At 45.2% G+C, this 26,133-nt stretch overlaps 1 protein-coding gene across 2 annotated transcripts in view; it reads right to left on the bottom strand.

Moving 5' to 3' along the window:
* Positions 1-26,133, bottom strand: part of FAM117B (family with sequence similarity 117 member B) — a 124,228-nt gene that overhangs the window by 13,473 nt on the left and 84,622 nt on the right. The window contains exons 5-7 of one of the 2 annotated variants that reach the window (XM_077448609.1): positions 24,938-25,084; positions 24,642-24,713; positions 7,398-7,602 (exon numbers count right to left, since the gene is read on the bottom strand). In XM_077448609.1, coding sequence (XP_077304735.1) covers positions 7,398-7,602; positions 24,642-24,713; positions 24,938-25,084 — 424 coding nt within the window. The remainder of the gene's footprint in view (positions 1-7,397; positions 7,603-24,641; positions 24,714-24,937; positions 25,085-26,133) is intronic. The other variant, XM_077448610.1, reaches the window with a different exon arrangement.

Genomic DNA, 26,133 nt, shown 5'->3' with positions numbered 1-26,133 from the left:
GCTGTTCGTCACCCACCACTTGGGGGGCTGCCCGTGCATCAATGTGCATCTGCAATTGTGTCAAGCAATATTTTGAGATGCGCGACACCAGTATAAATGCCAGAGTAGTTAATTTTCCGATGATGAAAAGAATCACAGGTCCTTTTCAGAAGAGAGTCATTCTCTAGAGCATGGAATCCAACAATACCCCTCCATCTCCTAAGACTAGGCCGGTAAGTCTGGATCTGTGGAAAATAAACAGCGTCTGGTGGGAGCAGAGGATACTGAACTGAAGCCTTCTGAGAAGCTGGACCCTAGTCTTCTCCGGCTTCCATCAGACCTAATGGATAGGAACGCCCTTTCCCATTGCTCTGTCCTTGGTCGTGGAGGAAGTTTTTCTTGTCCTCCTGCAACCACCTCCTCCATAGAAATTTTGTGATGAGGGGGCCTACTGGATTCACCATCCAGGCCTTCTCCCACTTAAGTGTTCTAGAAACCTGTGTATCTTACTAGGGTCTGGTCACCTGAAGGCCTTTAACCCCACCATTATGCCCGATATCGGGCCCTGGTCACCAGAGATCCCCTGTTTAGTTTCCTATATGAGGTGCATACAGGTGATGTGGCCATCAGGCACCATCCAGCCGGCAACCCTGTAACCTCAAAACACTAGTGAAACATGCAGGGTGCTAACTTGGTTGGGATTCAAACTCATGACCTATTTAAGGCAGTTTAGGTGCAACACCTTCAATGTGAGCTCTTTCTCTTCACCGTTTGTGGGTCAACCAGGAGAACCTGAAGACTTTTGCCCTTAGGATTTTAGGTGAGCTGGTTTGCTGGTCCCACACAGGCAAAGTTTTCGCTGCAGTGCCTATAGTGCAGACTGTGTGAGCTGACCATTCTGGTCATGAATGCACACTACCCAGCCAATGTGCCAGGTATATAAAGAGCTGACATGAGGATAAAATCCTATGTCTCCAAGCAGACTCATGGCTGCACAGGTTGTGAGCCCCATGACTGCCTCACCATTGATGCCGTTCAGCAGCCAGCCTTTTTACCACACAGTGTAATTTCACCCACAACAACTTCATACACCTCGTGCAATAGGGAGAAAAAGGTTTCCCCTTCACCTAGTCACTACTGGTTACAAGGGTGAGGGGGGGGAACACTCACAAGGATGTGCATGATGGAAGTACCAACACTTCAGACTACCTGTGAGGTGCTGGTGCCTGTTTCCACTGTCTGTGCAGGTGTCGCAGAGGAGTCCATCCCACCCCTTTGGTAGTCCGCAGCCGCTTTTGAACACCACACGAGCAGGGATGCCAAGCATAAGCTCTCATGGAGCTGCAACATGTCCAGCAGGAGGGGCCTAGGACAAACAGCTTTCCCTCATTGGGATTTGAACTCAGGTTCCCAGCAGACAAGTCAGAGCTCCCTGTTTGTGCCGTATGGAGACTGCAACCAGCATCCCCATCAGCCAAAGCCCAGCTGCCTTCAGCATCTGCGGCTGGAACCAGAAGCTGTGAATCAAGGAGAGGAGAAAACACCCCCCGCTGTAAGCTCCATCGTGGCTCGCACAAATATGCGAGGAGGGTAGGGACCGAGTGTCTCCTGACAATCTGAAAGTGGGCCCCTGGAGCATCCCATGACACAACTTTCAGAGAGCTGGGGTGTCATCAGAAAAACAGTTTGGCTGCCAGGTAACCTCTCCCCGAGGCATAGCAGCACTAGTCCCCAGAGACCTGTCTCTTTCCCAGACATACAGGCTTCAGCCTCCCTGGCTGTCTTTAGCCACGGCTTACTTGTAGTCTCCAAAACACCAAAACTTAGGAGCCGGTGGGGAAGCATGCCTTTTAAATCTAGGCTGGGCGGAGTTTCCTCAGAAGGGAGAAGCCAAGGTCTCCAATAGGTGGCGGTCCTGAAAGACGATATGGGAAAAACCCACACATCAAAAATTACTAGGAACAAGCTGCTAATGCTCTGAATACAGGCTTACAATTTAAATGTACAGTATTCTTGACCTAGGAGTAGCACAGATGTAGTGCAATGGTCTGCTGCACTTGACACAAATGGATTGGATGGTTTAGTTAGGGCCTCCTATTACAGTGCCTTAAAGGATTCATACCCCTTGAAATTTTCCACATTTTGTCATGTTATAACCAAAACAAATGTATTTTATTGGGATTTTATGTGATAGAACACAGTAGCACATAATTTGGGAAGTGGAAGATAAATGGTTTTCATTTTTATTTTTTTAAAGTAAACATGTGAGAAGTGTGGCATGCATTTGTATTCAACCCCCTTTACTCTGCTATCCCCAACTAAAATCTAGTGGAACAAATTGCCTTCAGAAGTCCACCTGTGTGTGTAATTTAATCTCAGTATAAATGCAGCTGTTCACTGAAGCCCTCAGGTTTGTTATAAAACCTTAGTGAACAAACAGCATCACGAAGGCCAAAAAGCAACACACCCAGGTCTCTCGAGAGGTCGCACATTATGTTCAATTAAATCTGGTCCCCCTACTGGCTAAATTTAGGGAAAAATGCAAGGCTTGGTGCAAACTACCGTTATCAGTGGTGGGGCGGGCTAATCTTATAAAAATGGTCTGGGCCCCCCAATTACTATACATTTGCCACAACTCCCCGGTGTGGATACCCAAATACTGGTTTGATAAAATAGATTCCCAATTCAGAGAGTTGATTTGGCGTAAAAAAGCTGCCAGAATTAGTCTGAGAATACTACAGTATGGTAAGGAGGCAGGGGGCTTGGCCGTTCCACATGCCAGGGCCTATTTTTTGGCTTCCCAATTACAACAGCTTGGTGGATGGGGACTTCGCTAGACCCTATTCGCCGGTGGCTGAGCCATACGGCTCACCACCGTGTGGCATTCTCAAACTTAGAAGCGGGCTTCCCCCATCTCCCTAAGGGGGCTCCGACTGTGGTTTTATTGAACACACTCTGGAAATATGTTAAGCGGCTGTTGAAAATCCAGGGCTTTTTTTCTCTTACTCCTATTTGGGACAATGGTTCTTATCAGCAGCTGAGACTCAAGGGTTTCCGCAGCTGGCAGGTGAAAGGTCTGGAATATTTGACCCAATTATACAGTGGCCCTACACTTAAGTCCTTTTTGGAGCTGCAGGGGGAGTTCGCACTACCACGCACTGATTTTTTTCAAATATCTTCAATTGAGACACGCTTTACAGTCTCAGTCCAGAGCTACCCCACTTGACTTGGTTGACCATGCGATCGTGCACTCTATCATGATGACAGCCAGTAGGAAGGGTATGATTTCTAAGGGATATGCCATTATTACTGGGGCACTCCAAGACTTGGCTATGTTGCCAAGCAGGCGTAAATGGGAGGGGGACCTAGGACCTCTAGATGGAGAGACCTGGGATCTCTGTCTTATCTCTGCCTACCGGGTATCAGTGTCGGCCTCCCAGAGACTTTCACATCTTTATTTGCTACATAGAGCCTATAAGACACCGGCTAAACTGTATGATTGGGGCCTTCGGGACTCCCCCTTGTGCCTTAAATGTAAAAGAGACCACGGAGATCTTCTCCATATGTTCTGGAAGTGCCCTAAACTGACTCGTTATTGGACTGCGATTTTGGAGACTATTCATCAGGTGTTCAGAATCGGGATTCCCACAAGCCTGGTGATCTGCCTGCTGGGGGCCCTGGACGAGGAGTCCCTTACCCCAGCCGTCCACACGGCAATCCTCCGGTTGCTTTATGTAGCTCGTAAATTGATAGCCCAGATGTGGATCACGCCCAGGGTACCCAGCAGGCAACAGTGGATTGATCAGGTTAACAGGATGCTGATACGTGAGAGGCTGGCATACCAACATAGGAACACCCCCCAAAAGTTTTATAATATGTGGCAGGACTGGCTGGACTTACCAGGCCTGGCACCGCACCAGTTGATTCAAAATAGGTTGCTGCAGGGCTAATCTGACCTCGACATCTGCCATGGGTTCTAACTTACCTGCTTAAGAGTTTTTGTATACAACTGTTGAAGCATGGTATTGAATACTGATAGATGTGGGTATTATGTACGGTACTACTTCCATGTATTCTGGCTCTCAGGGATCTCTGACTCTCTCTCCCTCCCCCTATTCTATTCTGCTTTCTTTTACTCTTTTATTTTGTTTCTTTTGAACAGAAAATGAAAAAATCAAGTACTGTGACTGCACGGAAGATTGCTCCTTCTTCCCTCTTGCTTATTATGTTGATGTCATGTTTGCCAACACCCTGTTTATTTTGTTTGTACAACAACGCTCCGGTCTCACTTATTCTCATTTAATGTACCTCCTTGATTTGCTACTTATGGAAAGAATATGATTGTTACTCTGATTTCATAATATGTGCGTTGGTATATTGTGTGGCCATTGTCATGGATGTCTTGTACCATTATGTTTTCTAATAAAAAACTTTCTGATAAAAAAAAAAAAAGCAACACACCCGACAGGAACTGTTAAATCCATCAATCGAAAATAGAAAGAGTATGGCACAACTACAAACCTACCAAGACATGGCTCATGGTAACTCTGGAGGAGATTCAAAGATCCACAGCTCAGGTGGGGGAATCTGTCCACAGGACAACCATTAGTCATGTACTACACAAACCTGGCTTTTATGGAAGAGTGGCAAGAAGAAAGCCATTGTTGAAAGAAAGTCATAAGTAGTCCCATTTGCAGTTTGCAAGAAGCCATGTGGGGAACACAGCAAATGTGGAAGGTGATGCTCTGGTCAGATGAGACCAAAATTTTACTTTTTGGCCTAAAAGCAGAACGAACATTGCACATCACCCTGAACACACCATCCTCACGGTGAAACATGGTGGCATGTTGTGAGGATACTTTTCTTCAGCAGGGACAGGGAAGCTGGTCAGAGTTGATGGGAAGAAGGATGGAGCCAAATACAGGGCAATCTTAGAAGAAAACCTGTTAAGAGTCTGCAAAAGACTTGAGACCGGGCAGAGATTCACCTTCCAGCAGGACAACGACCCCAAATATACAGCCCGAGCATGTGTTAGAATGGCCGTCAAAGTCCAGATCTAAAAATTCAATTGAAAATTTGTGGCCAGACTTCAAAATTGCTTTCACAGATACTCTCCATCCAATCTGACAGAGCTTGAGCTTTTTTGTAAAGAAGAAAGGGCAAAAAGTAGGGATGCACCGAAATTTCGGCCACCGAAACATATCGGCCGAAAATGGTGTTTTCGGCAAAATGCCGAAAGGAAAATATTGCCGATAATGGGGCCGGAAAAGGGGGCGGGCCTGTGCGGGGCTCCGCCCCTGGTACCGCCCATTGCACGGGTGTTTTCCTTGTCCGTCCCCAGTCCTCTGTCCTCCTTTCGTCCCGCCCGACAGTGCGGTGATCTCCGTGTGTCACGGAGCTGTGCATTGAATTGCCTGGGCGGCTGCAGTAACAATGTCCCGCCTCCTGTGACAGACGTACCAATGGCGGGACATTGAATCAGCGTGACGCGATTACAGGAGGCGGGACATTGTTACTGCAGCCGCCCGGGCAATTCAATGCACAGCTCCGTGACACACGGAGATCACCGCTCTGATCCGGGTATGGGTAAGGCTGCATTTAGACACTGGCAAGCTGCATGAGGGGGGAAAGAGTGTGCCCAGGGCAAGCATTGCAGAGTTTTGTCCGCAGCCAAGTCACAAGTTTTTTGTGCCCACAGTGCTGCTGCATCCAAAAGTCATTTGTTTGCCTCTGAAACTATCTACCTCTGGCCACTTGTGTGAATATAGCCATGCTATATAACACCAGGTCACAGGACAAAGGCTGTACTCCCTTTATTGACCATATAATAAAAAATAATAATAATCTTGATTTTGATCCAGCTAGGTTTTTATCTCCATGTGATAGAATGGGGAAGGGATAAGTTATTGCTAGTAGAGGTAACGATATGAGCATTCCCAACAGAAGTCTGTTGGAACGGAACCAGGTAGCTTGCTTGGGGCCAGTTCACACCAGATGCAGTTCCGTGTGCTTTTTGTGCAAAAAAAAAAAAAAATACATGCACAGTGTTTTCCATGTCTTCCAATGGCTCTAGTTCACACCATGCAGTCAGTTTCCGCACCGGAAACTGACTGCATGGTGTGAACTACAGCCATTGGAATACATGGAAAACACTGTGCATGTATTTTTATCAGGCAGGCTGCATCTAAGGGGAACTGGTGAGGCTGCTTTGATCTCCTGTACCATGCCTGCAGTCTCTGACCGTCTCCTGCACCATGCCTGCAGTCTCTGACCGTCTCCTGCACCATGCCTGCAGTCTCTGACCGTCTCCTGCACCATGCCTGCAGTCTCTGACCGTCTCCTGCACCATGCCCGCAGTCTCTGACCGTCTCCTGCACCATGCCCGCAGTCTCTGACCGTCTCCTGCACCATGCCCGCAGTCTCTGACCGTCTCCTGCACCATGCCCGCAGTCTCTGACCGTCTCCTGCACCATGCCCGCAGTCTCTGACCGTCTCCTGCACCATGCCCGCAGTCTCTGACCGTCTCCTGGACCATGCCCGCAGTCTCTGACCGTCTCCTGGACCATGCCCGCAGTCTCTGACCGTCTCCTGGACCATGCCTGCAGTCTCTGACCGTCTCCTGGACCATGCCTGCAGTCTCTGACCGTCTCCTGGACCATGCCTGCAGTCTCTGACCGTCTCCTGGACCATGCCTGCAGTCTCTGACCGTCTCCTGGACCATGCCTGCAGTCTCTGACCGTCTCCTGGACCATGCCTGCAGTCTCTGACCGTCTCCTGGACCATGCCTGCAGTCTGACTGTCTCCTGGACCATGCCTGCAGTCTGATCATCTCCTGGACCATGCCTGCAGTCTGACCATCTCCTGTACCATGCCTGCAGTCTCTGACCATCTGCTGTATGAAAATATTTTTTAAAAACAGTCATTTTCAGTATCTGTGCTGTTTCGGTATCGGTTTTCGGCCTAGTGTATTTTTCATTTTCGGTATCGGTTTCGGCATCAAAAAAACCATTCGGTGCACCCCTAGCAAAAAGTCAATCTACAGTAGATGTGCAAAGCTGGTAGAGACATACCCAAAAAGACCTGCAGCTCTAATTGCAGCAAAAGGTGGTTCTACAAAGTATTGACTCAAGGGGGCTCAAACAAATGAAAGCCACACTTTTCAGATATTTGTAAAAAAAAAAAATGTTGAAACAACCCATTTTACTTCCACTCTACAATTATGTGCCACTTTGTGTTGGCCGATAAAATTCCCAATAAAATACATTTATGCTTTTGGTTGTAACATGACAAAATTTGGAAAATTTCAAGGGGGTATAAACCCTTTTTCAAGGCACTGTATATTAGTTTTGGTAAATCTAAAGCCATCATCAAATTGTAACGTGTATGAAGAACAAAGGATAAGTAGAAATCCACTATACCTTTGTCTCTGGGATCTGCCAGTGTGTCATCAGTCGGACATGGGCTTTCCTCATTACAATCATTCAATATAGTAATGAACGAAGCCGGAGATATGGATTGTGCACGGCTGCTGTTGTTACTACGGTCATTTCCAGGTGTTTGTGTATCTACACTCCGAAGGGCAAGAGGTGGCGGAGCACGATGTCCATCTGGGATATCTTGTGGCTATAAAAGAAACAAACAAACATACAGAACAAAAACCAATTATGCAGATATTTCTTCTTCACCACCTTCATAATCTAAAATTACGCTGAACACTAGAGGACCTATTCACCAGAAAAACCAAGGGTCAAACCTGATGTACAGTATTTCATCAGAGCTTATTAAAAACGGACACCATTAAGATTTCTAAGAAAACCTGTGCTGTGGAAAATACATAGGCTGTCACCATTTTACAAAAAAAAAAAAAAATGAGATCTCCGCCTGCTTTGGTGTCAAAGTCATAGCACTGAAATAAGCATGCAGAGCTTTGTCTTTAACTGTTGCATATTTGTTCCAAGTCAGTGACTCAAGTACTATTGCCATCAATGTCCAGTCAACTAGTATTTTTTTAGAAGGAGGTCATGTTTCTGTGATAAAAAAAAAAAAATGACAAAGATAAATCATTTCAGAACTTTTTCCACCTTCAATGTGACCTATAAGCTGTACAACTCAGTTAAAAATAAAATAATGTGGTTGCATAAGTATTGCACCCCCCCTTATAATTGGGGATTTAGCGGTGTTCAGAATTAAGCAATCATGTTCAAACTCATGTTAAATAGGAGTCGGTACACCCTGGCCATCATTTAAAGTGCGTCCAATTAACCCCAAATAAAAGTTCAGCTGTTCTAGTAGGTCATGCCTGATATTTCCTTAGTCACATCCTACAGCAAAAGCCATGGTCCGCAGAGAGCTTCCAAAGCATGAGAGGGGTCTCATTGTTAAAAGGTATCAGTCAGGAGAAGGGTACAAAAAGAATTTGCAAGGCATTAGGTATACTATGGAACACAGTGAAGACCGTCATCAAGTGGAGAAAATATGGCACAACAGTGACATTAGCAGGAACTGGACGTTCATTTAGAAATTGCTGAAAAGCAGAGAAAACTTGTCAGGGAGGCTGTCAAGAGACCTACAGCAACATTAAAGCGGTGTTCCGCTTAAAAAAATAAAATTAAAGTCAGCAGCTAAAAACACTGCAGCTGCTGACTTAATAATCAGACACTTACCTGTCCCAGGGTCCAGCGATGCGGAGGATAGAAGCCCCGCTTGTCTCCCCCCCTCCGCTTGGCAGCGCTGGCATTGTAACTGGGCGCCCGGCACCCACTGCGCATGTGCAAGCAGCGCCACACGCCGTGATTGGCCGCACAATCATCTGGGACCTGAGACAAGTCCCAGATGATTGACAAGAGGGAAGGGGCAGAGCTGATCTCCCTTCCTGCGCGAGGGAAGGAACGTCAAGAGCCCAAGCACTGAAGGAGGCAGACTACGAGGGACCCCCTAGCAACAGGCATTTAGAGGCGAGTAAAAAAATAAATAAAAAATAATTCTCCACATTTTTTTTTTATGCAGATAAAATTACTTTTTTTTTAAGGGTGGAACTCCACTCTAAAGGAGCTGCAGAAATATCTGGAAAGTACTGGCTGTGTGGTACATGTGACAACAGCCCCCATTCTTCAAATGTCTAGGCTATGGGGTAGAAATGGCAAGACAGAAGCATTTTCTTACAAAGAAAAATATCCAAGCCTAGCTAAATTTTGTAAAAACACACCCGAAGTGTCCCAAAAGCATGTGGGAAAATGTGTTATGGTCCGATGAAACCAAGGTTGAACTTAGGCCATAATTCCAAGAGATATGTTTGGTGCAAAAACAACACTGCACATCACCCAAAAAACACCATACCCACAGTGAAGCATGCTGGTGGCAGCATCATGCTTTGGGGTAGTTTTTCTTTAGCTGGAACAGGGGCCTTAGTCAAGGTAGAGGGAATTATGAGCATTCCCAAATACTAGTCAATATTGGCACAAAAGCGTCAGGCTTCTGCTAGAAAGCTGACCATGAACAGGAATTTCATTCATTTTTCAGCATAACAACCCAAAGCATACATCCAAATCAATAAAGGAATGGCTTCACCAGAAGATTCAAGTATTGGAATGGCCCAGCCAGAGCCCTGACCTGAATAAAACTGAAAATCTGTGGGGTGATGTGCCATGCTGAGACTCATACCCAAAGACTGAGTGCTGTAATACAATCAAAAGGTGCAGCAACAAAAGTATTAGTTTAAGGTTGTGCACACTTATGCAACTACATTTTAGTTTATTTTTACTTCCCTCCACCTAAAAGATTTCAGTCTGTTTAATTGATATGTTAGAAGAGTATGAGGGATGAATGGGAGGCAATTATGACCCTACAAAAAGGTACCATCCCATACAAGACAATTACCGAATGAGAACAAAAATCAGGGCGGGACTTTACATGTACCGTATATACTCGAGTATAGGCCGACCCGAGTATAAGCCGAGGCCCCCAATTTACCCCCAAAAAACTGGGAAACCTATTGACTCGTGTATAAGCCGAGGGTGAGATATGCCTGTCCATCCCTGTGTGTGTCCGTCCATCCCTCTGTGTCCGTCCATCCCTGTGTGTCCGTCCATCCCTGTGTGTGTGTCCATCCATCCATCCCTGTGTGTGTGTCCATCCATCCATCCATCCCTGTGTGTGTGTGTGTGTGTGTCCATCCATCCATCCATCCCTGTGTGTGTGTGTGTGTGTGTGTCCATCCATCCATCCATCCCTGTGTGTGTGTGTGTGTCCATCCATCCATCCATCCCTGTGTGTGTGTGTGTGTCCATCCATCCATCCCTGTGTGTGTGTGTGTGTCCATCCATCCCTGTGTGTGTGTGTGTGTGTGTGTGTGTGTGTGTGTGTGTGTGTGTGTGTGTGTGTGTGTGTGTCCGTGCAGCCTTGTGTGTCCAGCCTACCTGTGCCCCGAGCCTCCGTGTCGTCCCGTCCCGAGCCTCCGTGTCGTCCCGTCCCGAGCCTCCGTGTCGTCCCGTCCCGAGCCTCCGTGTCGTCCCATGCCAGGATCGCCGCTCTTCGTCGGCGCCCTGGCGGCCATTCCCCTGTTCAAAAGCCGCGCCTCCGCCTCCGCCTGTGATAGGCGGAACACTCAATTTCCCAGCAGTCAGTGTTCCGCCTATCACGGACATCGGCTCATCCGAGGATGAGCCGATGTCCGTGATAGGCGGAACACTGACTGCTGGGAAATTGAGTGTTCCGCCTATCACAGGCGGAGGCGGAGGCAGAGGCGCGGCTTTTGAAAGGTAGAATGGCCGCTGTCTGTCTGCTCGACACGCTGTTCGGGCAGTCAGACAGCGGTGACTCGAGTATAAGCCGAGGGGGGCACTTTCAGCCTCAAAAAAGAGGCTGAAAATCTCGGCTTATACTCGAGTATATACGGTACCTTGCAGGGACTAATACACATACCAAAAAGGCTTAAAAAAAATAAAACAAATCTTTAATTTCCATAGACAAAAAAGGTTAGATTTAAAAAAGTTACACACATTTACTGTACGTCCATCCAGGATATTTTGTGGTAATAATTTGTTAATGTTTTGCAGTATATGTACAAATGTGTGCTCCAATGTAAGACCCCATACACACTATACGACTTTTGTTGTCCGAGTTCCTTTAGATTTAACAAAACTATGTTGTGCAAGGGCCAGCCTGATTGCATACAAATTAAACCGCTTAAACTTTGACCTCATTAGTATATGGTTTTGGTAAATCTAAAGAAAATTGTATTAGTGTGTACCCAGCTTAAGGCCCTGATGAAGAGAGACTTGTGAAATACATAGGCGAGTTTTCTTGATTCTCCAGCCAGGACCAGCACAGCCTTGATAGACTTATGCCGCGTACACACGATCAAACAAGCAGGTGGAAAAGTCCGGCAAACTCAAGTCCGCCGGACAATCCCTCCGTGTGTAGCCTCTGGCATACTTTGACCCGAAAGTACGGCTGACTTAGGCCGCGTACACACGCGGGGACTGTTCGCCCAACTTTGTCCGTCAAACAGTTTCGGCAAACAGTCCGCTCAAAATTAGCATGGACGGACATGGCCACACACAACGGACGAACAGTTTGCTGAAACCGTGCGCGATGACGTGAACGGCGCGTACGACGGGACGAAAAATACGACGTCCTATACACTGCATTATAACTTTCGGCGTGAAAATCCTTTCTGAGCATGCGCGCAACTTTGTTTGACGAACAAGCCTACACACGAGCGGACTGTTCGCTGAAACAAGGTTTCAGCGGACAGTTTTTCGGAAATTCCGAAAAACCTTGTCCGTCAAACTGTCCGCTGAAAGCCCACACACGAGCGGACTGTCCGCCCAAACACTGTTCAGCGGACAAAGTTGGGCGAACAGTCCGCCCGTGTGTATGCGGCCTTAGAATGCCGTGTTGCACTCCAATCTTCCCGCCGGACTCGCATTTCGGCGGACAATCCGGCCGTGTGTATGCCAGTCCGCCGTACTTTTGAAATGAGCGGACTTTTCCCGCCGCCTGGTATGGACTTAAAGGGGAACCCCAACGCCGTAAAAAATAAATAAATAAATCGGCGTGGGGGTCCCACCCAAGTCCACAACAGACCCTTGTCCGAGCACGCTACCCGGCCGGCCAGGAAAGGGGGGCAAACGAGCGCCCCCCCCCTCCTGAGCCGTACCAGGCCGCGTGCCCTCAACATGGGGAACAGAAGAACAGAAGAACGGAAGGCGGCCGCGGCGACAGAAGACCGGGCCACCGCCTGTAAAAGAGCTAGAAGAAGGCGCGGTGGCCCGGCAGAAGAACCGAAGAGGGGGACAAGACCCCCGAAGTCGGAAGAAGAGGCCGGCGGGGAGGAAGAAAGCCGGACTCCTCCGCTAGCAAAAGAGCTACAAGAAGATAGCGGAGGAGTCCGGTGAGAAGACCCCCGGAGCTGTGCAATAAAGTATTGTATCTCGTGTGTTGTGTTTTTTTTTGTACTTTTATTTTACAGGTGAATGGGTAGGGGTACATTGTACCCCATACTCATTCACATAGGGTGGGGGGCCGGTATCTGGGGGCCCCCTTATTAAAGGGGGCTCCCGGATTCCGATAAGCCCCCCACCCGCAGACCCCGACAACCAACGGCCAGGGTTGTCGGGAAGAGGCCCTTGTCCTCATCAACATGGGGACAAGGTGCTTTGGGGTGGGGGGGGGGGCCGCGCGGCCCCCCTTCCCCAAGGCACCCCCCATGTTGAGGGCACGCGGCCGGGTAGCGTGCTCGGACAAGGGTCTGTTGTGGACTTGGGTGGGACCCCCACGCCAATTTTTTTTCGGCGTTGGGGTTCCCCTTTAAGTCCATACCAGGCGGCGGGGCCAGCGACGTCTCCTTCGCGGGCCCCGCCTACCTGGAGACGCGCTCGAAATGAGCGGACTTTCCTCCGCGTGTGTGGGCGAGTCCGTTCATTTCAAAAGTAGGGCGGATAGTACGGCGGACTTAGTGCACCGTATTAGTCCGCTGAAAAAGTGCCGTGTGTAGGCAAGTAGCCCGTTCGGAAAGTCCGACGGACAGTCTGGCGGGAAGTCCGCCAGACTAAGTACGTCGGACAGACGGCTACATGTGTACGCGGCTTTACAGTAACTGTTTTAACCAGTTGTATTCAACTTTAAATCCAACCTTTCGTATATGGAAATTAAAAGATTTTTTTAAAGCCTTTTTGGTATGTTATTAGACCCTGCAAGGTACATGTAAAGTCCCACCTCATTTTGTTCTCATTCAGTTGTTCAATTTAGTTGTACAGTTTATAGGTCACATCAAAAAGTGGAAAAAGTTCTGAAATTTTTTATCTTTGGCTCATTTTTTTACATCACAGAAACCCAGTATTTTAACAGGGGTGTGTATCCACTGTGTGTATAATATATATATATTTTTATCTATATTTATATTACACACACACACACACACACACACACACACAGTGGGGAAAATAATTTTATCCCCTGCAGATTTTGTAAGTTTGCCACTTACAAAACAAAAATGAAGGGTCTACAATTTTTATCATAGGTGTATCTTAAATGATAGAGACAGATTATAATCCAGAAAAAAAAAAAACATAAAACAAATGCTATAAATGAAGTTGCAGTTTAGCGAGTAAAATAAGCATTTGATCCCCAAGCAAAACATGGACTTGGTACATGGTGAAGAAACCCTTGATGCAAAGGACAGAGGTAAGAGGTTTCTTGTAGTTGGTGACCAGGTTTGCACACATCTCAGGAGGGATTTTGGTCCACTCTTTACAGATCTTCTCTAAATCCTTAAGGTTTTTTGGCAACTCAAGTTTCAGCTCCCTTCATACATTTTCTATTGGAAGGTCTGGAGACTGGCTAGGCAATCCATGACCTTAATGTGCTTCTTTGTTGCCTTGGTGGTATGTTTTGGGTCAATATCATGCTGAAAAACCCATCCTTCGGTGTTCTGGCTGAGGGAAGGTTCTCATTCAAGATTTTACAATACATGGCCCCGTCCAATGGCCCCTCAATGTAACAGTCAGTCTGCACTTTTAGCAGAGAAAAAGTCCCAAAGCATGTTTTTTTTCCACCTCCGTGCTTGACTGTAGGGATGAAGCTCTTAGCTTCATAGTCAGCATTTTTCTTCCTCCAAAATACAGAGAGTCCCCCCTTCTCAAGAAGGCACATGTACAGTCATGCCAATGAACATCTAAATTATTCAGAGAAACGCTGTGTCAGATGAGACCAAAATTGAGCTGTTTGGCATTAACTTGACTCACCGTGTTTGGAGGAAGAAAAATGCAGACTATGACCCCAAGGACACCATCCCTACAATCAAACACGAAGGTGGAAGCATGATTCTCTGCTTAAGGTACATGCTGACTTTGCCACATTGAGGGGCCAATAGACGGGACAATGTATTGTAAAATCTTGATTGAGAACCTTCTTCCCTTAGCCAGAACACTGAAGACAGGTCATAGATGGGTCTTCCAGCATGACAATGACCCAAAACATACTGTCAAGCAGGGGTGGCAAACAACCACCCCCATTGGGTGGCCTGCGCCCCCCCCCCCCCCATGTTCCCCTAATGGATTGTCCACCACTGCTGCCAAGGCAACAAAGTAATGGCTCAAGAAGAAGCATACTGAGGTCATGGAGTGGCCTAGTCAGTCTCCAGACCTTAATCCATAGAAAATTTATGGAGGGAGCTGTAACTGAGTCACCAAGAGACAGCCAAGAAACCTTCAGGCTGGGTTCACACCTATGCGAATTTCACCGCATCCAATTCGCAGAGCAGGAGAATGTGACTGGCTCTCTATGCACAGAAACGCTGTCTTTGCATCCTTTTCAGAGCCGAATGCAGGCAAAGATTCTGCCCCGATTCATCCCCGAAATAGAGAACAGGTATAAACAATGTTTCTGTGCGATCCGCAGGCAGTTTAGTTGTGAACCAAGCCTAAAAGTGGTTAAATGGTCATAAACTCAAATGGCTAAAACCGACCTAGCTTCCATGTGTGGATTCGTGAAGCAGTGCAGTGTTTTTTGTTTTTCAATTCTAAACATTTTTTTTTCTTTGTGCTCACGTCATCTCTGCTCTGTATCCCGATCTAAGAGAGCCAAGGGGGAGAGTCCCCTTCTGTTTAAGGTAAACAGTATAGTCAGTGAATGAAGGCTGGAGGAAAGGGGATGGGCTGTGAGATCCTGTTCTCACTGAACACTACAGAGCTGACAGGGAGAGAGGAGGGGGAGAAGAGGGGAGCTGCAGAGACACACAGATGTACAGGAGAGAAGACGAAAGATGATGGAGGAACATTATCCTGACCACGATTTCATGACTCAGCAGCCATGATAAACGTGGTCAGCTCATAGAGGGGAAGTCAGGACCAGCCGGGTACAGGTACTGTAGGCGATACAAAGGGGCAATTGACTAGGCAAAAGCAGTATGCTATAGCTCATACCTTAAAAAGGGACAGGAGCATGGATTTTTTTTTCTCTTTGGGGTAACAACCACTAGCCGACCTGCTTACGCAGATATACTGCGGCAGGTCGGCTCTCCTGCCTGAATCACCCTACCTGTATGACAGCTCGGGTGGGAGTGCTACGCTCTCGCTGCATGAGTGCCCGCAGATTGAACGGTTCGACAATGACCCACAATCGTCTTGTACAGTGGCAGAACAGGGAACTGCCTTTGTAAGCAAGTCTATTCCCTGTTCTGACAGGGGACACGTCAGATCTACTGTTCCCAGTGATCGAGAACAGTGATCTGTCATGTCCCTGGTAGCCCATTCCCCCCATACAGTTAGAACACGTTGAAAGAACACAGTTAACACCCTAGCATTAACCCCTTCTCTGCCAGTGTAATTTTTACTGATCAATGTAATCTCACTGGACCCCAAAAAGTGAAATTAAGGGTCCAATTTGTCCGCCGCAATGTCGCAGTCCCGCTAAAAATGACAGATCGCTGCCATTACTAGTAAAAACAATTAAAAAAGCCCCTAAATCTATTCCATAGTTTGTAGACACAATAACTTTTGCACAAACCAACCAATATACACCTATTGCGATTTTTACCAAAAATATGTAGAAGAATAAATAATGGCCTAAACTGATGAATACATTTGTTTTATTTTTTTGGATATGTATCCTAGCAAAAAAAATTCAAAGTTTTATTTCAAAATCGTCTATCCTGTTTATAGCGCAAAAAATAAAAAACGCAGAGGTGATCAAATAGCACCAAAGGAAAGCTCTATTTGCGGGAAAAAAAATAAAATAAAATGTCAATTTTGTTTTGGTACAGCGTCTCACGACCGTGCAATTGTCAGTTAAAGTGACGCAATGCCGCATCACAAAAAATGGCCTGATCATTAAGGGGACAAATCGCTCCAGGGCTGAAGTGGTTAAGGATTTAGAGAAGATCTGTAAAGAGTGGACCAAAATCCCTGTGTGCAAACCTAGTAACTATGAGAAACATCTTACCTCTGTGCTTGCCAAAAAAGATTTCCCCAAGTACTAAGTCATGTTTTGCTTGGGGATCAAATACTTATTTTACTCACTAAACTGCAACTTCATTTATAGCATTTGTTTTATGCGCTTTTCAGGATTTTAGGTTGATATGTCTTTTACTTAACCACTTTCAGACCGGACCATTTTGCTGGTAAATGACCAGAGGTCTTTTTACACTTTGGCACTGCGCTGCTTTAACTGGTAATTGCGCGGTCATGCAATGTTGTACCCAAACAAAATTTGCGTCCTTTTCTTCCCACAAATAGAGCTTTCTTTTGATGGTATTTGATTGCCTCTGCGATTTTTATTTTTTGCGATATAAACGTAAAAAGACCGCAAATTTTGAAAAAAAATGATATTTTCTACTTTTTGTTATTAGAAAAATCCAATAAACTCAATTTTAGTCATACATTTAGGCCAAAATGTATTCAGCCACATGTCTTTGGTAAAAAAAAAGTCAATAATTGTATATTTATTGGTTTGCGCAAAAGTTGTCACATCTACAAACTAAGGTACGTTTTCTGGAATTTACGCAGCTTTTAGTTTACGACTGCCTATCTCATTTCTTGAGGTGCTAAAATGGCAGGGCAGTACAAAACCCCCCCAAATGACCCCATTTTGGAAAGTAGACCCCCTAAGGAAATTGATAAGAGGCATGTTGAGCCCATTGAATATTTTATTTTTTTGCCTCAAGCGATTGAATAATGACAAAAAAAAAAATTTTTTTTTTTTTTTACACAAAGTTGTCACTAAATGATATATTGCTCACACATGCTATGGGCGTATGTGAAATGACACCCCAAAATAAATTCTGCTGCTTCTCCTGAGTATGGGGATACCACATATGTGGGACTTTTTGGGAGCCTAGCCGCGTACGGGGCCCCGAAAACCAAGCACCGCCTTCAGGCTTTCTAAGGGCGTAAATTTTTGAGTTCACTTCTCACTACCTATTACAGTTTTGAAGGCCATAAAATGCCAAGATGGCACAAAACCCCCACAAATGACCCCATTTTAGAAAGTAGACACCCCAAGCTATTTGCTGAGAGGCATGTTGAGTTCATGGAATATTTTATATTTTGCCACAAGTTGCGGGAAAATTACAAACTTTTTTTTTTTTTTTTTTTTTTTAACAAAGTTGTCACTAAATGATATATTGCTCATGCATGCCATGGGCATATGTGAAATGACACCCCAAAATAAATTCTGCTGCTTCTCCTGAGTACGGGGATACCACATATGTGGGACTTTTTGGGAGCCTAGCCGCGTACGGGGCCCCGAAAACCAAGCACCGCCTTCAGGCTTTCTAAGGGCGTAATTTTTTGATTTCACTCCTCACTACCTATTACAGTTTTGAAGGCCATAAAATGCCAAGATGGCACAAAACCCCCACAAATGACCCCATTTTAGAAAGTAGACACCCCAAGCTATTTGCTGAGAGGCATGTTGAGTCCATGGAATATTTTATATTTTGCCACAAGTTGCGGGAAAATTACAAACTTTTTTTTTTTTTTTTTTTTTTTCACAAAGTTGTCACTAAATGATATATTGCTCACGCATGCCATGGGCATATGTGAAATGACACCCCAAAATAAATTCTGCTGCTTCTCCTGAGTATGGGGATACCACATATGTGGGACTTTTTGGGAGCCTAGCCGCGTACGGGGCCCCGAAAACCAAGCACCGCCTTCAGGCTTTCTAAGGGCGTTACAGTTTTGAAGGCCATAAAATGCCAAGATGGCACAAACCCCCCCCAAATGACCCCATTTTGGAAAGTAGACACCCCTAAATTTAGGGGTACACTAGTGAGACTAGGTAATAAATGGCGGGTGCCCTGAAACTATAAAAAAATAACTAACCAACCAGCGTCACCTGTAACAGTTATATGGTGATCACTGGTGAAAGGGTTAACTAGGGGGCAATCAGGGGGCTTTATGCGGTAGTATATGGGGGTCCCTGGCGCTATAAAAAGCTGCAGCGAACCTAAATACCTACCTGCCTAACTAGCGTCACCTGTGACACTAATACAGCGATCAGAAAAACGATCGCTTATTAGGCTGGGTTCACACTGGAGCGATGCGGGAACGCCACGAATGCGCGGCGGGTTCCCGCATCGCATGCCTCCCGGCGGCAGTTCACACTGCCCTATGCGAACTGCTGGGAGTGTCAGTGAAATGTTACTGACACCCCCAGATCAGTTCGCATATCGCAGTGCGATCTGCAAACTCGGATCGCATGGTGTGAACACCCATGCGATCCGATTCTGCTGCGGGCCAAAAAAAGGGTCCCGTGCGAATTTGCGGCGGGTGCGGCGAATGGCTGAACTCGAATCGCACAGAGATCGGATGTGATTTGCACTGCAGTGCGGTGCGAATCACATCCGTTCTCATAAACCGCTGCAATGTGAACCCAGCCTTAGTGACACTGGCGACGGGGGGTGATCACGGGGTTAAACCTTTATTGGGGGGGTTAGGGGGGTACCTTAGAACTAAAGGGGGCTAACCCTAACTGCCCTAACAGTTATTAGTCACAAATGACACCCGCCGGGTGATCAGGGGGTTAAACCTTTATTAGGTAATAAATGGCGGGTGCCCTGAAACTATAAAAAAATAACTAACCAACCAGCGTCACCTGTAACAGTTATATGGTGATCACTGGTGAAAGGGTTAACTAGGGGGCAATCAGGGGGCTTTATGCGGTAGTATATGGGGGTCCCTGGCGCTATAAAAAGCTGCGGCGAACCTAAATACCTACCTGCCTAACTAGCGTCACCTGTGACACTAATACGGCGATCAGAAAAATGATCGCTTATTAGGCTGGGTTCACACTGGAGCGATGCGGAAACGCCGCGAATCCGCGGCGGGTTCCCGCATCGCATGCCTCCCGGCGGCAGTTCACACTGCCCTATGCGAACTGCTGGGAGTGTCAGTGAAATGTTACTGACACCCCCAGATCAGTTCGCATATCGCAGTGCGATCTGCAAACTCGGATCGCATGGTGTGAACACCCATGCGATCCGATTCTGCTGCGGGCCAAAAAAAGGGTCCCGTGCGAATTTGCGGCGGGTGCGGCGGGTGCGGCGAATGGCTGAACTCGAATCGCACAGAGATCGGATGTGATTTGCACTGCAGTGCGGTGCGAATCACATTCGTTCTCATAAACCGCTGCAATGTGAACCCAGCCTTAGTGACACTGGCGACGGGGGGTGATCACGGGGTTAAACCTTTATTGGGGGGGTTAGGGGGGTACATTAGAACTAAAGGGGGCTAACTCTAACTGCCCTAACAGTTATTACAGTCACAAATGACACCAATGCAAAAAAAAAAAAAAAAAAAAAAAAATGACATTGGTGTCACTGTGACTGGGGGGCAGGGGTAATTGGGGGGGTGATCGGGGGGTAAAGGGGGGGTGTGAGTGTGCCTGGCATGTTCTACTGTGTGTGTGAGTGTTGGTGCAACTTACTGATCCGCTCTCCTCCGTGTCGGAACGGAAAATACCGACACGGAGGAGAGAATACATCACTTCCTCTCCTGTGTTTACATTACAGGAGAGGAAGTGATGTCACCGGGGATTTCTATTCGTCGGGAGCGATCGCGAGGGGGTGGCCATGAATGAATGGCCGTCCCCTCGTCCGGGATCGCTCCCGTACGAATTCCGACCGCCGCAGGCACCGGGCGGGGGCCCGATCGGGCCCCCGACCCGCGGGAGGCAAGGGACGTACATGTATGTCCTTATGCCTGCCCGTGCCATTGTACCGACGTACATCGGCGTGCGGCGGTCGGCAACTGGTTAAACACCCACGATAAAAAAATAAATAAAATAAATTAGACCCTTCACTTTTGTAAGTGGGCAAATTTACAAACTCTGCAGGGAACACATATACACACACACACACACACACACACACACACACACACATATATATACACACACTATATTGCCAATAGTATTTGGACGCCTGTCTTTGCACGCACATGAACTCTTTGCAGCTATAATGGCTTCAACTCTTCTGGGAAGGCTGTCCACAAGGTTTAGGAGTATGTCTATGGGAATGTTTGACCATTATGCTTCTTGCTAAAGAAACTGAGGGTAAAAAGGTGGACTGGCCAAGCATGTCTCCCGAACTAAACCCTATTGCCCATCTGTGAGGCATCTTCCAATGGAAGATGTCCAACATCAACCAGCTCTGTGATGTCATTGAGGAGTGGAAGAGGACTCCAGTTGCAACCTGTGACGCTCTGGTGAAGCCCAAGAGGTTAAGGCAGTGCTGGAAAATAATGGTGGCCACACAAAATATTGCCACTTTGGGCCCAATTTGGAAATTTTCACAAGAGTGTACTCACTTTTGCTGCCAGCGGTTTAGACATTAATGGCTGTGTTATATTAAGGGGACAGCACATTTACACTTATCCAAGCTGTACACTCACTACAGCAACTGTAGCAAAGTGTTGATTTCTTCAGTATATTTACAAAAATGTGAGAGGTGTACTCACTTGTGAGATACTGTATTTGCATATATACATTTACACATTAGCACACATTGGGGTTGATTTACTAAAGGAAAATCCCCTCTGCGCTACAAGTGCACTTGGCAATGCAGTCGCTGTAAATCTGAGAGGAAAATCTGCTGATTTTATCATCCAATCATGTACAAGAAAAAAATGCTATTCTCCTTGCATGTTCCCCTCGAAAGTGAAGTCACTGCAGATCTAAGTGTACTTGTAGTGCAAAGTGGATTTGCACTTGGTAAATAAACCCCAGTGTGTATTGTGCATGTCATGCTACGAGCGTATGCTGCCCAAATTTCGCAAAAGGGAAATATGACCAAAGCCTTTTTGGTCATACATCTCTTGTGGGTCACAGGAGTGTACTTACTTTTGCCCCCCCGGACCCAGATTCATCTAATAGCAGGCTGAGGCCACTGCCCACTATCAGCTGAGGTGGGAGAGCCTCTCTAGGATCTACAAGGACAATATTGTCAGGACTTACCCAGATGATTAAACAGCAGCTGGCTCAGCCTCTCAACTTGCCACTGAAAGCTGCAGACAGCTGCTCCAGCCCCCTTTTCATCCCAACGATTCAGTGTGTGCTAGAGGAGCAGAGTGGTGACTAAAAGTCACCACACTCTGTAGACCAAGAACAGAGATCAGCAGTGATTGCTAGCTCTCGGGTGTTAGAGCTGACAAGGGACTGCTGTTTCAAAATGGAGGCGAGTGTGTTTTTTTTTTTTCCCCGAACCCCCACAGTCCTCAATATATAAAAATGTAAAACATTGAATTCTTAGCAATTAGCATTCTTAGTAATGGCGGTGATCAGCGATTTCTAGCAGGACTACGACATTGCAGCAGACAAATCTGACACAAAGCGACACTTTTTGGGGACCAGTGACACCAAACCAGTGATCAGTGCTAAGAATATACATGGTCACTGTATAAATCACACTGGCAGGGAAGGGGTTAACATCAAGGGAAATCAAAGGGTTAAATGTGTTCCCTTTGTTTGCTTTCCAACTGTAGGTGGGAGTGCTTGGACTAAAGGAAAACGGATCTCCATTTTCCTTTCAGGCAGAACAGCGGTCTGCCTTGTTTACATCACAGCTGCCGGACCCACTGAGTGCCTCCCGTGGTGCCCCAGAGCCGAACAAGAGAATCATGTACTCCATAAAGATCAAGACATTTGCCTTGCTCATCTGATAATTAACATTCACAACTTTCAATTTTATTATTACAGTGGTCTTCTGGAAGTTGAACAGCCATATAGGCCAGGGTGAGTACAGAGAACCACAGGATTTGCGGATGAGCACAATTTTTACATAACCATCGATTTACTAACAAGTCCAAAGATGTATTCACCGCTAGGCTTTTAAAGTTACATAACGCTTAAAAATTTGTCTCTCCTATTTGCTTCCCTTTTGGAAATATACTTCTAAAACCAATATAACAAAATGCTTTTAACATGCAAATACCTGTTGATCCTGCTAGAAAATATGTGAGCTGATGACTTTGTTCTTTATCTGTGCACAAGAAGGGGTTGGGAAGAGGCCTGGGTTCTTTGTAATCCACCAAAAATGTAGTAATAACATGTGCTATGAACTCCAGAGCCAAATATCCACCATGTTGCCATGCCCAAGGTGGGTGGTAGGAGTACACTATTGTTTAAAATTTATTTTTGCCTTGCTATACACTTTTAATCACCAGAGTTGTTTTATAAGAAATTCTGTAGGCAGGATCTTTATAGCAAGAGGAGCTAGCAGAAAGGGAAGGGGCCCATTCCCTCACCTGTGATCAATTTAGCTGGGTGTGCTGTGAATAGACCTAAAAAAGCAGATGAAAAATTACACAGGCCAATCTACTCACAGCATAGCAGTAAGGCTCGGTTCACACTGCCGTGACCTGAAAGTTGTGCGACTTTGTCAGGTGACATCAGTGCGAATTTGTGCCACCTTGAAGCAACTTCAGGGAATGCCTGGGTAATCTTGTAATATGGAATCCAAATCACATTAAGATGAGGATTTGACTTGGAGGCAACTTCAATTAAAGTCTATGGGCACAAGTCAGATAGAAGTCGCCTTAAAGTAGTAAAGGAACCTTTTCTGACGTTGGAGCAACTTTGGTAGTGCTAATTAGGACAGTTCTCATTGACTAAAATGGGATTTCACATGTCACCTGACTTGGAGTCACAAGTCAGATCCCAAGTCGCGGCAGTGTGAATTGAGCCTAAATTACCCAATAAGTGGTAATGAGCAACACCTACCTGCTGCAAAAGAGAATAGAAAAAAAAAATATATAGCATCTAAACATTTAACAACTAAAAATAAAAATGGTTACTTTAAGTGCTAAAAATAATATATACAAAGAACTTCAAAAATTATAATTTAGGCTTTGAAAAGGTCTGGTGTACACACTTCTCTTAAATAAAGCATTATAGGCTGTGTTAGGAACACTTGGAAATTCTTCAGGGGTTAGAAAAATCTCATAATTGTCAAATGCAAGTAACCTTGCACAAAAGCAGAAACATACGGGTATATTTTTTTTTATATGTGTGCCAGTGACTGGCCCCATTATAAATAAAAATATAGATCTCATAACTAAATGTGAATTATTCTTGTAGAGGTTATAAAAAATAAATAAATAAAAAGCGTTTGCCATGGGAAGCAATTTGATAAACAAGATCTGCAGTAGCACATACTGAATAGGACTATACAACAAAGTATATTTTCATCAAAAAGCTTATACAAAAAAAAAAAAAAATAAAAAATAAATACAAAAAAAAAAAAAAAAAAAAACTTGGATGGCAAATGGAAAATTGAAAGACTACACAAATTAAGCTCTCCTCCTTGACAAGACATTAGAAGAAAGTAGGTGGTCGATTTGATAATTTTAAAATTAATACTGTTAGGCTTGCAAGTTGCAAATGTTAAAGAGAATCCATAGAATTATCACAAAAAGCATTGTTTGATGCATTTTTATTTATGCAACACTGCAATGGAATATATGCAGCTAACAAGGATTGTGGGCAAATGGAACACATGTGCATTTCCCAGTGGGAAAAAATTCACAAACAAGGAGCACTGTCTGAAGCTGCAAGTGGAGAAAATACTACATTACTGAAAAGGGAGAAGACTTAATACAGGTGCACTGCTGAAATAGTAAAAATTTGGTAAAATTAGCTTAAAGATGGATATAACAAATCAAATCCATTTTTAACAATTAGCTCATAAATAAGATACAAAGTTTATCCATTCTTTTGAATTTTTCAACAGGATTCCACCTCCCTTTTCTATAAAGCAGTGCATCTCTGGCTTGCAAGGTTAACTGCAGCTAACCTGTGTTTTGACTCCCCTCAGTAATCCATAGTCAACACTACTGAACACCAAATAAAAATGACTTAATACTATATTAGAATTTATAAAACATTCTATTGGGAATGACAAGACATTTAGTAGTGAGGCACAGTATTTGTTTTTCGAAAAGCAGATTCTCTTTAAGACTTGCACAACACAAAATAATGGGTAAATCAAGTATTATATGAAATGTCAAATACAAATGTATAAAGCTCTGCAATAATTGTGTTTTAAAACTATAAAGGTAATGAATATTGAATGAATATTCAACAGCACTCCGTTCTTAAAACAAAAAAAACAAAAAAAAAAAAAAAACAAAGAATTAAGAAAACCACACACAGCAACAACTTACCTGAGGATGCAGATGCTGGAAAATCATTGTAATGTTCCCATTGACATCAGGAAGGCCTGAGCATTCTCCATGCTGGGAAACCACAAGGATATATGCTTCAAGATGAATATTGGAGCAACCCACCCTCCTTAATAAACCCAAAATATGGAGGGTGAAATCTTAAAAAAATAAAAATGCTTCTTGATTCCATGTGCAGCGAAGAAAAATGAAAAGAGCCTTCCCAATGGTAAAACAAATTACCATCAAGAACCAATTACTGGGATATGGCTCCAAAGTGAAAAACGATCTGCACTTACCATGAGCTGTTCTTCCTTCTCTCCAGTTTCTTTAATGATAATCTCGACCTCCTGGTTCAGCCCTTCCACGCTGTTCCGGAATCTGGATCCAGAGGACTTTGTAATGGGTATAGTCATTGGGGTGAGTACATTCTTGGACATGGATGTCTAGGGAGGACAATCATTTTTTTAGGACACTACACACAAAACATTATTACAGTATATAAGTATATAACAGACATTAGGGAAATTAACCACCTCAATACAGGGCACTTAAAAAAAAAAAACGAAGATGTTGAAAAAAAAAAAACATTTTAGTTTATCAGTAAATTTTGTAAAAAAAAGTAATTTTTCTCCTTCACTGATGGGCGCTGATGCTGATGAGGCAGCACTAATGGGCACTGATGAGGTACCAACATGCCATACTTAAAATAAATAAATTCTGCCTATACTTGATGTGGGGCTAAGAATGCTCCCGAATCCCCAGATGCAGCAAAGCAGTAACCTCTCTAGCCTAAAGACAGGAGGTCTATCGCAGGACAAAGTATTTGCCTGAGTGAATCCAATACCAGAAAACCTTTCACCAATCTGCAACCAGCAGAGGAGGTGGGCCTAACCTTGGGTGGAAGGGTCCCAACAAAGTCCTTAAATGCATTGTATGCTTTCAAAATTATTATTTTTTTTTTTTAACTAGGCATTAGTGTAGTTATATGCTCCGTGTCATTTATTTGCCTAGTCTTGGAATAATAGGCTTATATGTGGTGGCTGCAGTTTGTAGTTTCATGGCTGATCATTTTCATTGACCTAGCATGTCCCTATTCGCCAAAGGTACAAGTACATTCCTTCTGCTGGGCCATCCAGCATCCAATCAATGGCTAGCCAATCCTCTGCATTGCATCACAAATGTGCGAGTACTAGTGCGATGAAAACACATTTCTTCCCTTCATGACTCTGGTTGCTTGTGCCCGTTGCGAATTACTAGTTTTCACCAAGGATGATCTCAGGAGTGTTCGCAACCTGCACGAGTCCGCAAGTCTGCACTAATCACAAGCAGTGAGACATTTCTCAATATCTGCAGCTGCGGATCAGGAAAATGTCTCACTGCCTGCGATTAGCGCTGTGCCGACTTCCTGGTGTGCTCTGCACATGCAGGTTGCGAACACACCTGAGCTCATCCTTAGTTTTCACCTGCAGGAAACTCGACAGACCCAGGGATT

The sequence above is a fragment of the Lithobates pipiens genome, unplaced genomic scaffold, assembly GCF_037356315.1.
Source record: "Lithobates pipiens isolate NorthernLeopardFrog02 unplaced genomic scaffold, aLitPip1_a1.2 Scaffold_22, whole genome shotgun sequence".
Lineage (NCBI taxonomy): Eukaryota > Metazoa > Chordata > Amphibia > Anura > Ranidae > Lithobates > Lithobates pipiens.
Note: the sequence above shows the minus strand (reverse complement) of the source record. Positions and strands in the feature narration are given on the sequence as shown.